General features: G+C 40.3%; 1 protein-coding gene across 1 annotated transcript in view; it reads right to left on the bottom strand.

Moving 5' to 3' along the window:
- Positions 1-68: 68 nt before the first annotated feature.
- The window catches only part of tmem266 (transmembrane protein 266), a gene marked incomplete at its 5' end in the record, with an annotated part of 85,466 nt that continues 70,595 nt past the window's right edge, over positions 69-14,939 (bottom strand). Inside the window, 3 exons of the mRNA XM_080762154.1 lie at positions 69-853; positions 961-1,023; positions 2,461-2,653. Coding sequence (XP_080618280.1) covers positions 213-853; positions 961-1,023; positions 2,461-2,653 — 897 coding nt within the window. The 3' untranslated portion in view covers positions 69-212. The remainder of the gene's footprint in view (positions 854-960; positions 1,024-2,460; positions 2,654-14,939) is intronic.

The raw sequence follows: 14,939 nt of genomic DNA, 5'->3' as shown, positions 1-14,939 counted from the left end.
CCATGACATTTTGAGCAGATGCTCTTCTTCAGACGAGCAAGGGCTCAAAACTCCTCAGTGTTACAGAGCTACAATGTGCAGACCTTCCTTTTACCGTTTATGACTCCTTATCAACTAACGGCATTAAGGGGTGGTCGGACAAACAGGATGTCAGCGGCCTCCAGAGAACAAGGGGACAGAATTGGAGTGAGGCCCCCTCCTCGAGGCCTGTCTTATGTCTTTGAAAGGCGGTTTACTGGGGTGTCCACTGGCTCCATCATTCTGTACTTTTCCTCAAGCAGAGGCTCATTGCTTTGCATGTGGATAATGGGCTTGTTGTGGAGCCCGGCCCGGCTCTCCTGGTTCCTCTTGTTATAGATGTTGACCCGGTGGTCCAGCTCGGGGCTGGTCTTAGTAGAGTCTGTGGGGCTGGGCAGTTTCAGGTTCACAGGGTCAAGACCCTTCTGGCCGAGACTGGAGTCCTCGGACAGTGAGGAGAGCAGTTCCTGCACCACGGCACAGGGATGCCCCCTGGTGCCCTGCGAGCCCAGGGCCAGGGGGCTGCTGTAGGGCGGTGGGTAGCAGCGCTGGCCGCTGTAGTCTGTGGACGTGGAGGCCTCTCGCACCGTGGAGCTGCAGTCCGTGGTGGATCCCAGGGTGTGGCTGCTGAAGCTGTGCTGGCGGGCGCTGAAGCTAGAGCGTGACACGTTGGTGGAGGCCTCGCTCACCGAGCTGCCGGTCCGATGCAGGCGGCCAGATGTCACCGCGTCAGCACTCACCAACGTGGAGGGCAGCTGGCTGGGGTTGTTAGGTAGGTGCACGTCGATGGCTGCAGTGGTGATGACACATGCAGCTGGATCTGGGATGCCAATATCTGCATGGGAAAAGTATATATTATACAAGTGTACACTGGGAGGGATGGAATACAGTTACACCGGTGTAGAAAGTGAGAATGGAGAGAGGAATCCTGCGGGTTCTTACCACTGCTTGGCTCACTGTAGTACTGGCTTATGTAGTTGTTCATGTCATCTTGAACGTAATGATCTGGTAGAAATAAAAATGGCAACTTTATTGTCTCAAACAATAGAAATGAATGCTTAATGTCCTTGTAAATTCAGATTCAGAGACTAGAAATTAGGTACAACACAGCGGTTGAGTGGTTGCCGCAAAATGACTCTAAATGCTAAAAATGTTGATGTTTCTGTCTGGTGAGATGTTCATCACATTTGGTCTCACTAGACAACTATTACTTTTATTTATGACAGTACTTTGTCTCAGAGTTTCTTGAGCTGAGTATGAATCTTCTTCTCACAGCATAAATAGGTTCACCAATGATTAATATGACCGGAGGGAAAGCAGGATTTCAGACATCTTTGTACAGTAGATTGTTCAATGATTTACCACCCATAGCACTTGGTTATAGTTGGACAGCAGAAAGCCTGCTGTGCCTGAATGACCACAGCAAATACTCGGTAGTGAGTGTATTTCGCTGACCCTAAATCAGTCCACTTTAAGAATTCCGTTAAGTGCTATCCAGACTAGAGTCCCACCGGATCGTTCTGATGGCTTATATTCATTTATGTTTGTGCTTCAAATATTCATTCATATTGTGAATGCCCCGGGAGGGGGTTGGGCAACGCTCAGCCTGAAAGATGTGACAGAGACTATCTCAGAGTGATTAATAACACATGAGCATGTGAGGAGCAGGTTCAGTTAAAAGGCTGTCTGGGTAACTGACTGTACACATGGCGGCTCAGATGTGTGGCAATGTCACAAGGTGGATTTATAGTTTTGATAAAGGAATGGCTTCAGTGTTCTGAGCCCTGACATCACTGGGACTAAGGGTGCTTTGTTCCTTTAAGTCCTATAAGTTATGACCTGTCACGTTTGGAAAGGTTTATAGTCCATCTATTCATCTGAGTGTGGCTGTGGAATGTAGATCCAGAGACGAATGTTGAGCGCTGCCGGGCCTGATTGTGTGTGTATGTGTGTAATGTTCATCTTTAATCAACTGTCCTGCCTTCCAACTTAAAATACTGCAGGGACTGTAGCAGTGATATATATTCTATACAACTACATGATTAATATGGTGTGACCTACAAGTTACAGTGTGACCTTTGTTGACCTGCTGTGACCTTCTATTTTACACTAGTTGCTACTAAAGTTTATTGTTTCCAGTGACCTTTATACTTATAGATATACTGTACCTCTGACCCAAAGCCATCTCTCAATGATGACAATGACGTTCCGTTTTTTTTGGTCCCAATTGGGTTGGGTGGCTCTAAGTATTTTACTGGAAGATGCTTTAACTGGCAGATCGCAAAAACGGTCCCTCGAGTGTATCACCCAGGGCTCAGAGCACATCTGTTGCATTCAAACGCATCATGTGGGCTGATATTAGCAGGCAGGGCCTTAATAACCACCAGGTGCTACCCACAGCCTGTAATACACAGCAGGATGTGGGGGTTCCAGCTCTGTTACCTGTTACACCTCCAGGCTCTTTAGCTTTAACCTGAGCGGGGTGTTCAGGGGCCCCGGGGGCCAGGCCGTCCACCTCTTGGAAGCTGCTGCTCTGTTTACCCCACACATGATGGATCTGCATGGCCGCCTCCCGCTCAGCCACCAGGTCCAGATCCTGTTGAGCCAGGTGGGCTCGCAGCTGCCTGATCTCAAACTGATGGGATGAGAGGGGGAGAGATAGACAGTGTCAGAGAGAGAGAGAGGCTGAAGATATTAACTGATCGTCGTGACACATTGAAATGAAAGTTAATTTACCCAGTTAACACCTATCGGACATTATACCAGAAACGTACATCTATCTATCTGTCCTGGAACTGTTGCAGTGAAATAAAACTTGTTTTACCCAAAAATCTGTAAAACAGATTAGATGGTTGTTCTGTAAAGGAATATACCTTCATGAAGTTTTCACATATTGTTCTCATTTGGAATACAGTTCGTATTTATTAAATTATTAAACAAGTCTATGGGAATTCAGAATGGGGGAGGGGGACTGACCCAGGTAGGATGCATAAATGACGTCACGACATGGCCAAAACATGGATGGCGCCGCACGTTGAAATCTGCTCTTATAGATCTGCTATTCCCTGCCAATGTTCCCCCGAGAATCGGGATGGTTGGTCTAAAACTCCATCCCCCAGAATTTCTGACACCCTGAGGACGCCCCCTGTTGAAGACCCCTGTACGTTGGGGTCTAGTAAGTGTTCAGGTCTTCACTGTGTTGCATTTATTTTTATTGCACTTTATATAAATATGTAATCTTATCTCATTTTCAGCCATTGTATATTATGACATGTTGTGCTTTTGTTCATAAAGTACAGGTTCACATCAGTGTCATATGCCAACATCTTTGTATTATATTAAACTTGACTGTAGGCTACATTTTATATTCTTTGTATTTGTGTTTGTTCTTTCTTGTGTAAATTGGATGTTTGTTGCATGACTTTCAACATTTAGATTTTACAGTGCTGGAAGAAATAGTGTTACGAAAATGTAAATGCATAAGTTAAACTCGGCGTATACTTTTGTTTTGGGCAGCGTTACGGCTGTAACATTGCAGTAGCTTAGAGTATTAAAAGAAACACAAAGATGGCTATGTGAAATAATTGCATTTTATCCTGAACTAGCCTGACACGGGGAAGATTTTATCACTGCATTCACACTACAGGACAGAGTTCCAGGTGGTTCCCCCAGTTCTTGACCAAAGAACAGCACGAGCCATCAAGTCCAATCAGTCATAAACGCTTCTACTTAAACCCAGAGGTCTAGACCAAAGGCAGCTGGGAATTGCCTTCCCAGCAGTGCCAGTTTCAGGGATGTTATGGTAGTTAGAATATCATAATTATACTGAGTCTAATATAGCAACTCATAATGTAATAACAGCACATAATGTAATAACAGTTCATAATGTGATAACCTAAATGTAGTAAAGGCCCATAATGTAGGCTAATAAGGTCACAATGTAATACATCATGAGAGCATAACATAATAATGATTTTTGCATAATGTAATCATGTAATAATGTGTTACATGTAGCCGCTCAATTCACAGTTAATAATGTAATTACGGGTCATATTGTTGAGAAAAGTTTTACATCGTATCAGTATCATGTCAGTATCACAGGCAGTATCATTACTGCCCGGAACTGGGCCTTGATGATCAGGCTTTCAACACTGGGTAGACCACACTTCTGCAGGACCTCAAGATTTGACACCTTGTCCTACCACACTTGATGAGCTTATAGGTTATTAGTTCATAATGAATCGTTATTGTTGAGTTAAAACTCATAAATGGAGCATGGATCTTCTACAAGACACCTCAGACAACTTCTACAGTCTCAACAACTACATCTCCCAGAGTGCATCAGCTGCTAGATGGCTGCTGGTGCTCATTTGCCTGATTGAACACCTGTTAAAGGCTGATGGTGGTGACACTCAAACAAATATCAAACAAGATGGCGGAATAAACAAACCTATAAAGGCTGATACAGACAGCCACAGACACACACGTCCTTGTGTTTATTAATATAAGCCTTTATAACCAACCAAAGGGTGAAATAATGCACGTGCGTGCGTGCGTGAGTGCATGAGTGCGTGTGTGTGTGTGTGTGTGTGTGTGTGTGTGTGTGTGTGTGTGTGGTGCACACAGCAGTTACATCAACAGTGGATGATCCAAACAACTTATGATCCTAACGGACCAATGACGGACGGACTAGTTGAACAGGTGACCGGATCCAGTGGGCGGGGCTTTGGATTTAAATAGGAGCGGCCATGTTTTTTCCCAGCATGCTGTTTGGTTTGGGATCCACTTCATGCTGTCTCAGTGAGCAGAGCTGTTTGTTCCAAGGTAAGAAGCGTTTGTTTGAGAAACACGGTTTTATCCTTGAGCACTGTTGTTGTTTAGACATTAAGATGATTTATAGGACTGTTTATTGTTTAAACAGAGTATTTATAAGACTGTTGTTTATTGTGACACTAAATGGACAACAATGTCAGCAATGTTTGTCCTTTTATAGGACTCGTTCTTTGGCCTTGGGCCTCGATCACACAAAAAAAACATTTGTTTTGTCTGTTTAATGGCCGCCCCAATGCATTTCCAATGGGAGGCACATGCTTTGACCAAACATTTGTGTTTGATTTTGGGGGGCAATCAAACACAGGCAGAGCCCAGAACATACCGGTATGCTTATGTGTGACTGAGGCCTTGGGCCTTGATCGCAACAAAAGCATTGTCTTGTCTGTGAAAATGGCTGATCTACAAGCTCACAATGCATTGTGAATGTGATGTGACACATTGTGAGCTTTTAGATCTGCTATTTTCAAAAGGTTTTTTTCTGTTCAAAATGACCAAGTATGCAGATTGTCCCATTTGAAATGTTTAAGTACATTTTGATGCCAAAACCTTTTAACTTTGACTCAAGTTATATAATGTAGATTTTGAAGTTTAGATTTCTTTTTACCAATATCTTAAAGGGACAATTCACTTTAAAAAACTAACTTTTTGTCATTGTATTATCTACTCGGGTTTATGTGAACACTACAGACAGTTTTTAAGTTAAAATGCTAAAAAGCTAAAATGAATATTTAAATACTGAATCAAGCAACTTAAAAGCTGTCTGCAGTGTTCACATAAGCCTGAGTAGACGATAAAGTGAAATATCCTTTTAATATTATATGAATTTTACAATGTATGAAATCTGGATAAAGAGTAATGTTGTTTTTATTTATGTCTTGCAGGTTAATCATGTGACCTTGGTGTCATGTGTGACCTTGGATGGGGTCATCAGGAGATGGCTGGTATTGATAATGGAGTGTCTACTCGGCTGAGCTGAAACGTATAACGGTGTCAACGAACGCTCCCTGAGATTACGAGGCGTACGGTGCTCGGGACGTATTGTGCCATACAACCTACGCGGCTCTATTAATACCGGCTATCTTCAACTGAGCGACGGAAGCCCCCCCATGGTATGTACCTGGATTACATGTGGCTGTAGTAGAAACAAGGGCAGTGTCACCATTACATGTCAAGTTGACCATTCATTGTCATACATATGATTTTACATGTTTGGGTGAAAAACCTTACTGAGGTTTTTATGTGTTTTTAGTATTTCAATGTGTCCATGATGTCATGGACACTTCCTACCCAGACTACAATTCCCATAATGCTTTGGTGCACTGCTCCTTGTGCATAGGGGACGGCTGTCTTACTGAGACAACATGTAGTCTAGGGAGGAAGTGAGCCCATTGTCCATGACATCATGGAGCCCATGGACACTTTTGAAATACTACATATCTAAAAACGACGATTACCCACATAAAAAACCCAGGAAAGTGTTTCTTGTCTCCCAAACATCATTAAAATAAGCTCTGGTTGCAAAAGGGGTGAAGTCGCCGTTTAATGGGTTGAATCATTAAAGCTGCTATAAGCAATATGTCAAATGTAATTACTTTAAAAAAAATTGGTATTCAGACTGCCAGCAATGGGTAAAACAATATTGTCTCGACTCTGACACATCTTGGGGCCACAATCTGCATTCAAAGATGTTCCTAGCGTTGTCATTGGTCGATTTGCCTGTCTACTTCCTGATTGGTCAGTCATTTTGACCGGGTTCTTTTTTTTTCTCTGACCAATGACAAAGCTTCTAGGAATATCTTTGACTGCAGATTGTGGCCCCTAGATGTATCGCAGAGACTAAATCATGTGTGTTTTACTCATTGCTGAATGAAATAAAAATCATTAAAATTGACATTATTGCTTATAGGAGCTTTAATCACAATTTGTGACAATGATAAAGTAAGATATTGGTGACACAGCTTTCAGTGACTGTTATGACTTACAAAATGTCATCCTGTAGGCCGACAACTAAATAGATATATATTTTTCTTGTCATTTCAGAACGTGAAGCTGACAAGGCGACGTCGGTATTGAAGGTACAGTGCTGTTGCCACTCCTGGGTGCTGTTGGCAGTGAAGGTTAGTAATGAACCTTTTGATTCCTGATGCTTGTGTAAGTGGGCTACATGCTACATGCAACCATACCATAGGTTGTCATTCGCACCGTGTATCGTTTCACGTAATCTGTGTATAATGCCACTCTACATCACATGCCGCAATGTGATTTATGTATTGTTTAACATAATTTACGGGTAAAGCTGTCGCGTCACGTCACATCACATTATGTATGTTCTGTTGAAGTCTTTCTGTGCTGTTTTCTGTGTCGAGTTATTAGAATTTCTATTTCCTTTCTCTTTTAATAAAAAAAAGTATTTTTTTTATTTCTCCTTGCCCATTGCCCTAGTTCTTCACTAGTGGACTGTGTGTACAAAATGTGATTTGGCGTCATGCGACTTATTTCCGGTATCATTATGGTAGCATGTAGCCTGCTTAACACTGTTTACAGCCTTCTATGCTGTAGATCTGTCCAAACTAACAGGAAGAAAATTATGGCAGATTTTCTTCGTTGGTTAGTTTGTTTTGTTTAGTGCTGATATTGAAGGTAAGTGGGCGTAGTTTATTATCTTTTGATGTCGGGCAGAAACCTTGTATCTCCATAGTTCAACCTTTTGTAAATTAATTTCCTTACTTGGTCATGCTACAGTGTCACACACTAAAGTAGCAAATAGCTGATCTACAAGCTCACGATGCAAAGATCATCCATTATTGAATATAACCTATTAGTATCGAACATGCACGGTTTCTACCCCGACCTTTCATCTTCTCTTCTATTCTTTGCTTTAATAAAGTTCTTGTTTTTTCTGGTCAGAGTTTTTAATCGCATTTTGCTTTATTTTTCATAAGTCATTTCTTTCTTATCTATCACTAGTTCTTCACTAGTGTATGTGGTGCGTGTGTCGGGTCGTGTCTCTCATACAGTTTCTAATCATTTGATTGGAGCTGTATCGTTTCACGTCATTTGCGTTGTGTCATTTGCTGGTAAAGCGCCATCACGTCAGTTCACATCAGATATGAACACAGGCCGGTATGTGATGTGCATTTATGTGATATTTTTATGTGATTATTTCACAAATTGCGGATAGCTCGTTGCACGCCATGCACTCTGTTCATTGCTCTTGTGTTCTAATGTCATCCTCAGTGTTGTATGTATGTTGTGTTCTCATGTTCATAGTGTTGCTGTATTGCTGACAAATACTGGGGTCCAAAGAATGCTTCTGCCATTGCATAATTTGCACCTCGTATAATTTGTCAATCGTCCACAAATGGCATAAATTGTAATGTATATTTAAATGTGGGCAATTCTTTTGAAAACATGTAGATTTTAAAATAGAAATGTGGGACAACTGGCTAGAAAGACTGGCCACAAACCTAAGGCCAACTGCTTGGGCGGAGACCAAGAATCTTTTTGTTTTGTTCATGTTCATAAAGCGCTCGAAGTGCTTTAAGTGAGAAGTCGAGCAGCAAACCTCTAGGTCATAAGAGCATTGTTTGTGCTATATTATCAGATCCAATTTGTGAGTATAAAGCTTCATCTAAGCCCACATCACATATGAACACAGGCCCGGTATGTGATGTGTGTTTATGTCTCGTATCATTTCACATTGGTGAGTAAGGCTTCATCACGTCATCCCCACATCACATGATGAATTTAGGGTTAGGGCTAGGGTTAGGTATGTGATGTGGATTGATGTGATGTATGTCTTTTATAATGTGCGAGTGAAGCTTCATCGTGTCAGTTCAGATCACATTATGTGGTGTGTATTGATGTGATTTATTTATGCTGCCATTTGCAGCTAAAACTTAATTCATGCCGGTCAGTATGCGAGGCATTGACGATGGGCCTATGACCCAAAGGTTTTCTGCTGCACTTTTCACTTTTAGCACTTTGCAGCTCTTTATGAGCACGGAAAAATAAAATATTTTCTTAGTTTATGTCTGAGGAGTTTTCCTTAGTCTTCTTCTCGATTTAAATTGTAAGACATAATCATGGCTATCATTTATAGTCTATGATTCAAAATATTATGAATGTGATTGCTTTTGGACCTGTAAATTACAACAAAACAAACTAAGGCACTGGTGTGGTACTACTGGTTTACCAGAATGGGGTTCAACTCCCTGCGGTGCCCTCAATTTGTTGTATTTACATGGTTCATTTTCTGCTCATTGTTGCCTTTTCAGAGATGATAACCCCCAGGTTCTTTACTGCGTTTGTACTCTCTACATTTGGGTTACAAGTCTATTTAGGGACAAGCCCGAAGGTACTCTTGGTTTTCTCTTCTCCTTCCACCAAAAATGGCAGTCCACGGTCACACTCGGCAGTCAGTTGGGGTTTGGGGGTCCATATTAGAAGTCCATGGAACTTTCTTTCAAATCCTCGTTTTTCAGTATGCCGTTTTTCATTTTGGAGGATTTGAAGAAATAGACTAATCATTCCAAGATCATGGACTATAGCCCATGGTCTCGGAATGATTTTCGTTCCATAGTGAGGCGGCATAGCTAACCTATCGTTCATTTTATGATGTAAGCGCCAAATTTGGCAGAAGTTGACAGATATATTGGTAACGAAACTGGATATTGGGCCATCCCAAATTCTTATTCTGGTGGGTGTGGCAGCCATTTTTCAAAATGGCCGCCAGCGGTTTTGTCAAATCTTCCTAAACGTCCCTCTAGCAGCTATAATATTTGCTGTAGAAGACTGAAATGTTGCATGAAGGTCATGTGCTTTCAGACCAATTGGCTAAAAGGGGTGGGGGAGATGCAATGGGAGTGGCCTATCATAAAATGTGCATAACTTCCAAGTAGACATACACATTTTTATTTCATTATTACTTTTTTTTTCAAAAATGATGAAAAACGGCGCGCTATAGTATGCCGTACGATATAGCCCATGGTCCAAAATGATGAGAAACGAGGCTAACTTTTTTTTTCAAAATTTCAAAAAACATGGGCTATAACCCATCGTTTTTTTCATTTGTCAAATCATCAAAAATGATGAAAAACGGCGCGCTATAATGCCGTACGATATAGGCTATAGCCCATGGTCCAAAATGATGAGAAACGAGGATAACTTTTTTTTCCAAAATTTCAAAAAACATGGGCTATAACCCATCGTTTTTGTCATTTCGTCATTTTTTTCAAAAATGATGAAAAACGGCGCGCTATAGTATGCCGTACGATATGGGCTATAGCCCATGGTCCAAAATGATGAGAAACGAGGCTAACTTTTTTTCAAATTTTCAAAAAACATGGGCTATAACCCATCGTTTTTTTCATCTTTTCATTTTTTTCAAATGATGAAAAACGGCGTGCCATAGTATGCCGTACGATATGGGCTATAGCCCACAGTCCAAAATGATGAGAAACGAGGCTAACTTTTTTTTTCAAAATTTCAAAAAACATGGGCTATAACCCATCGTTTTTGTCATTTCGTCATTTTTTTCAAATCCTCAAAAATGATGAAAAACAGCGCGCTATAGTATGCCGTACGATATGGGCTATAGCCCACAGTCCAAAATGATGAGAAACGAGGCTAACTTTTTTCAAAATTTCAAAAAACATGGGCTATAACCCATCGTTTTTTTCATTTCGTAATTTTTTTCAAATCCTCAAAAATTATGAAAAATGCCGCGCTATAGTATGCCGTACGATATGGGCTATAGCCCACAGTCCAAAATGATGAGAAACGAGGCTAACTTTTTTTTTCAAAATTTCAAAAGACATGGGCTATAACCCATCGTTTTTTTCATTTTTTCATTTTTTTCAAATCCTCAAAAATGATGAAAAACGGCGCGCTATAGTATGCCATACGATATGGGCTATAGCCCATGGTCCAAAATGATGAGAAACGAGGCTAACTTTTTTCAAAATTTCAAAAAACATGGGCTATAACCCATCGTTTTTTTCATTTCGTAATTTTTTTAAAATCCTCAAAAATTATGAAAAATGCCGCGCTATAGTATGCCGTACGATATGGGCTATAGCCCACAGTCCAAAATGATGAGAAACGAGGCTAACTTTTTTTTTCAAAATTTCAAAAGACATGGGCTATAACCCATCGTTTTTTTCATTTTTTCATTTTTTTCAAATCCTCAAAAATGATGAAAAACGGCGCGCTATAGTATGCCATACGATATGGGCTATAGCCCATGGTCCAAAATGATGAGAAACGAGGCTAACTTTTTTTTCCAAAATTTCAAAAAACATGGGCTATAACCCATCGTTTTTGTCATTTCGTCATTTTTTTCAAATCTTCAAAAATGATGAAAAACGGCGCGCTATAGTATGCCGTACGGTATGGGCTAGAGCCCACAGTCCAAAATGATGAGAAACGAGGCTAACTTTTTTTTTCAAAATTTCAAAAAACATGGGCTATAACCCATCGTTTTTGTCATTTCGTCATTTTTTTCAAAAATGATGAAAAACGGCGCGCTATAGTATGCCGTACGATATGGGCTATAGCCCATGGTCCAAAATGATGAGAAACGAGGCTAACTTTTTTTTCAAATTTTCAAAAAACATGGGCTATAACCCATCGTTTTTTTCATCTTTTCATTTTTTTCAAATCCTCAAATGATGAAAAACGGCGTGCCATAGTATGCCGTACGATATGGGCTATAGCCCACAGTCCAAAATGATGAGAAACGAGGCTAACTTTTTTTTTCAAAATTTCAAAAAACATGGGCTATAACCCATCGTTTTTGTCATTTCGTCATTTTTTTCAAATCCTCAAAAATGATGAAAAACAGCGCGCTATAGTATGCCGTACGATATGGGCTATAGCCCACAGTCCAAAATGATGAGAAACGAGGCTAACTTTTTTCAAAATTTCAAAAAACATGGGCTATAACCCATCGTTTTTTTCATTTAGTAATTTTTTTCAAATCCTCAAAAATTATGAAAAATGCCGCGCTATAGTATGCCGTACGATATGGGCTATAGCCCACAGTCCAAAATGATGAGAAACGAGGCTAACTTTTTTTTTCAAAATTTCAAAAGACATGGGCTATAACCCATCGTTTTTTTCATTTTTTCATTTTTTTCAAATCCTCAAAAATGATGAAAAACGGCGCGCTATAGTATGCCATACGATATGGGCTATAGCCCATGGTCCAAAATGATGAGAAACGAGGCTAACTTTTTTTTTCAAAATTTCAAAAAACATGGGCTATAACCCATCGTTTTTGTCATTTCGTCATTTTTTTCAAATCTTCAAAAATGATGAAAAACGGCGCGCTATAGTATGCCGTACGGTATGGGCTATAGCCCACAGTCCAAAATGATGAGAAACGAGGCTAACTTTTTTTTTCAAAATTTCAAAAAACACGGGCTATAACCCATCGTTTTTGTCATTTCGTCATTTTTTTCAAATCTTCAAAAATGATGAAAAACAGCGCGCTATAGTATGCCGTATGATATGGGCTATAGCCCATGGTCCAAAATGATGAGAAACGAGGCTAACTTTTTTTTTCAAAATTTCAAAAAACATGGGCTATAACCCATCGTTTTTGTCAAATTGCGGAAATGGAAATTGCGGAAATTGCGGATTTTTTTCCCCATTTTTTTCAAATCCTCAAAAATGATGAAAAACGGCGTGCCATAGTATGCCGTACGATATGGGCTATAGCCCACGGTCCAAAATGATGAGAAACGAGGCTAACTTTTTTTTTCAAAATTTCAAAAAACATGGGCTATAACCCATCGTTTTTGTCATTTCGTCATTTTTTTCAAATCCTCAAAAATGATGAAAAATAGCGCGCTATAGTATGCCGTACGATATGGGCTATAGCCCAGTCCAAAATGATGAGAAACGAGGCTAACTTTTTTTTTCAAAATTTCAAAAAACATGGGCTATAACTAGGGGTGGGTCCCGAACCTCGGGACCAATCCGGTACCGAACCGAACATGCTAGAGTACCGGGTACCCATTACAATAATTCAATTTCGGTTCTCTCTATCGGTTCCTGGGTGACACCCTGCACGCACGCACGGACGCACATAAAACAGCTGATTATAATCAGATCATGCTACTCGGAGAGCCAGCAACAGAATGGACCGTGGTAATCGCTTCCTATTGTTGCGTTGTCACACGTCTAACCATTAGACGTGCGATAACAACAACACGGAACAATAGACTCTAACGACCCTCAGCCATTGAAATGTTAATGCTTAGATGCATCCAGAAGACGCTACATTTCGCTCCCTCCAGAAAGACTGGAGCGCGCAGAGCGCATATGCACGTAGACACATACATGTCCCGACCCAAACATTGAGGAGCTAAAGTAAACGTGACGTTGTTGTGATTAAACATAATGTGCCACGAAAAATAGCTGTCCATAGATGTCCAAACATGATCGCCTCGTTCGGCCAACAAAATATATCTCCCTCCCTCCACAGAAGCGCAGTGATGCCTGATTTATTCTTCGTCGTACACGTGTTATGCTTGCATGCTGAAAATGGCTGATCGACAAGCTCACAACGCGTTGCGGACGCAACACGTTGTGAGCTTGTCGATCAGCTATTTTTAGCATGTGGAAATATGCAGGCTGTGAGAACTGAGACCCTTCACAATAAAAGCATGCAGCTTTCACAAGATGGCCCATAATAAAGACAAGGAAAAGGATTAAGAATTAGGTGGCATTTCACATTGCATATGAGCTATTCTTTTCTCCAAAATGTATTTAAAATAATTAAGGAATTAATTTGGATAATGGTAATGGAGATATTGTAAAAGTTGTCACTTTATTAATCCCAACACTGTATACATGTATGTGTGTATATATATATATATATATATATATATATATATACATTACCTGACATTGAGCTTTTTTGTTAAACAGTTGACCTCTTTTATATCATTTTGGAACTGAAATAGGGAACCGTTAAGAACCGGAATCTATAAGCAGAACCGGAATCGGTACCGGACTCGAAAAAATCCTAACGATACCCATCCCTAGCTATAACCCATCGTTTTTTTCATTTCGTCATTTTTTTCAAATCCTCAAAAATGATGAAAAATGCTGCGCTATAGTATGCCGTACGATATGGGCTATAGCCCACAGTCCAAAATTATGAGAAACGAGGCTAACTTTTTTTTTCAAAATTTCAAAAGACATGGGCTATAACCCATCGTTTTTTTCATTTTTTCATTATTTTCAAATCCTCAAAAATGATGAAAAACGGCGCGCTATAGTATGCCGTACGATATGGGCTATAGCCCATGGTCCAAAATGATGAGAAACGAGGCTAACTTTTTTTTCAAAATTTCAAAAAACATGGGCTATAACCCATCGTTTTTTTCCATTTTTTTCAAATCCTCAAAAATGATGAAAAACGGCGTGCCATAGTATGCCGTACGATATGGGCTATAGCCCACGGTCCAAAATGATGAGAAACGAGGCTAACTTTTCTTTTCAAAATTTCAAAAAACATGGGCTATAACCCATCGTTTTTGTCATTTCGTCATTTTTTTCAAATCTTCAAAAATGATGAAAAACGGCGCGCTATAGTATGCCGTACGATATGGGCTATAGCCCATGGTCCAAAATGATGAGAAACGAGGATAACTTTTTTTTCTCCAAAATTTCACACACGCACGCACGCGCGCGCGCACGTGTAACCAAATGGATCCTTACAGATCCAACACTGTTTTTTGTTAATCATCGAATGAAATGTGGGAGGTCGGCAAGAGAAAGTTAAAAAAATCAAAGCAAATACCGGTAATTCGAAAATTTTATTTTTGTGCTTTTGTATTTCTCTTCTTTATATATTACTTTACTGTTGAAATGTAAAATTTACATTTCAACGAAAGGACCTGTAAATGACAACACAAAAACTAAGGCACTGGTGTCGTACTTCTGGTTTACTGGAACGGGGTTCAACTCCCTGCAGTGCCCTGCTCAATGTGTTGTATTTACATGGTTCATTGGTCCATGGTCTCAGAAGTCATTGAAGTCATTTTTCCGCAACACTCTGCAACTCCTCCGCAATA

This window comes from Protomyctophum bolini, assembly GCF_963924005.1.
Source record: "Protomyctophum bolini genome assembly, chromosome: 4".
In the NCBI taxonomy this organism is placed as follows: domain Eukaryota; kingdom Metazoa; phylum Chordata; class Actinopteri; order Myctophiformes; family Myctophidae; genus Protomyctophum; species Protomyctophum bolini.
The sequence above is the reverse complement of the archived record's forward strand: the minus strand, read 5'-3'. Positions and strand labels throughout refer to the sequence as shown.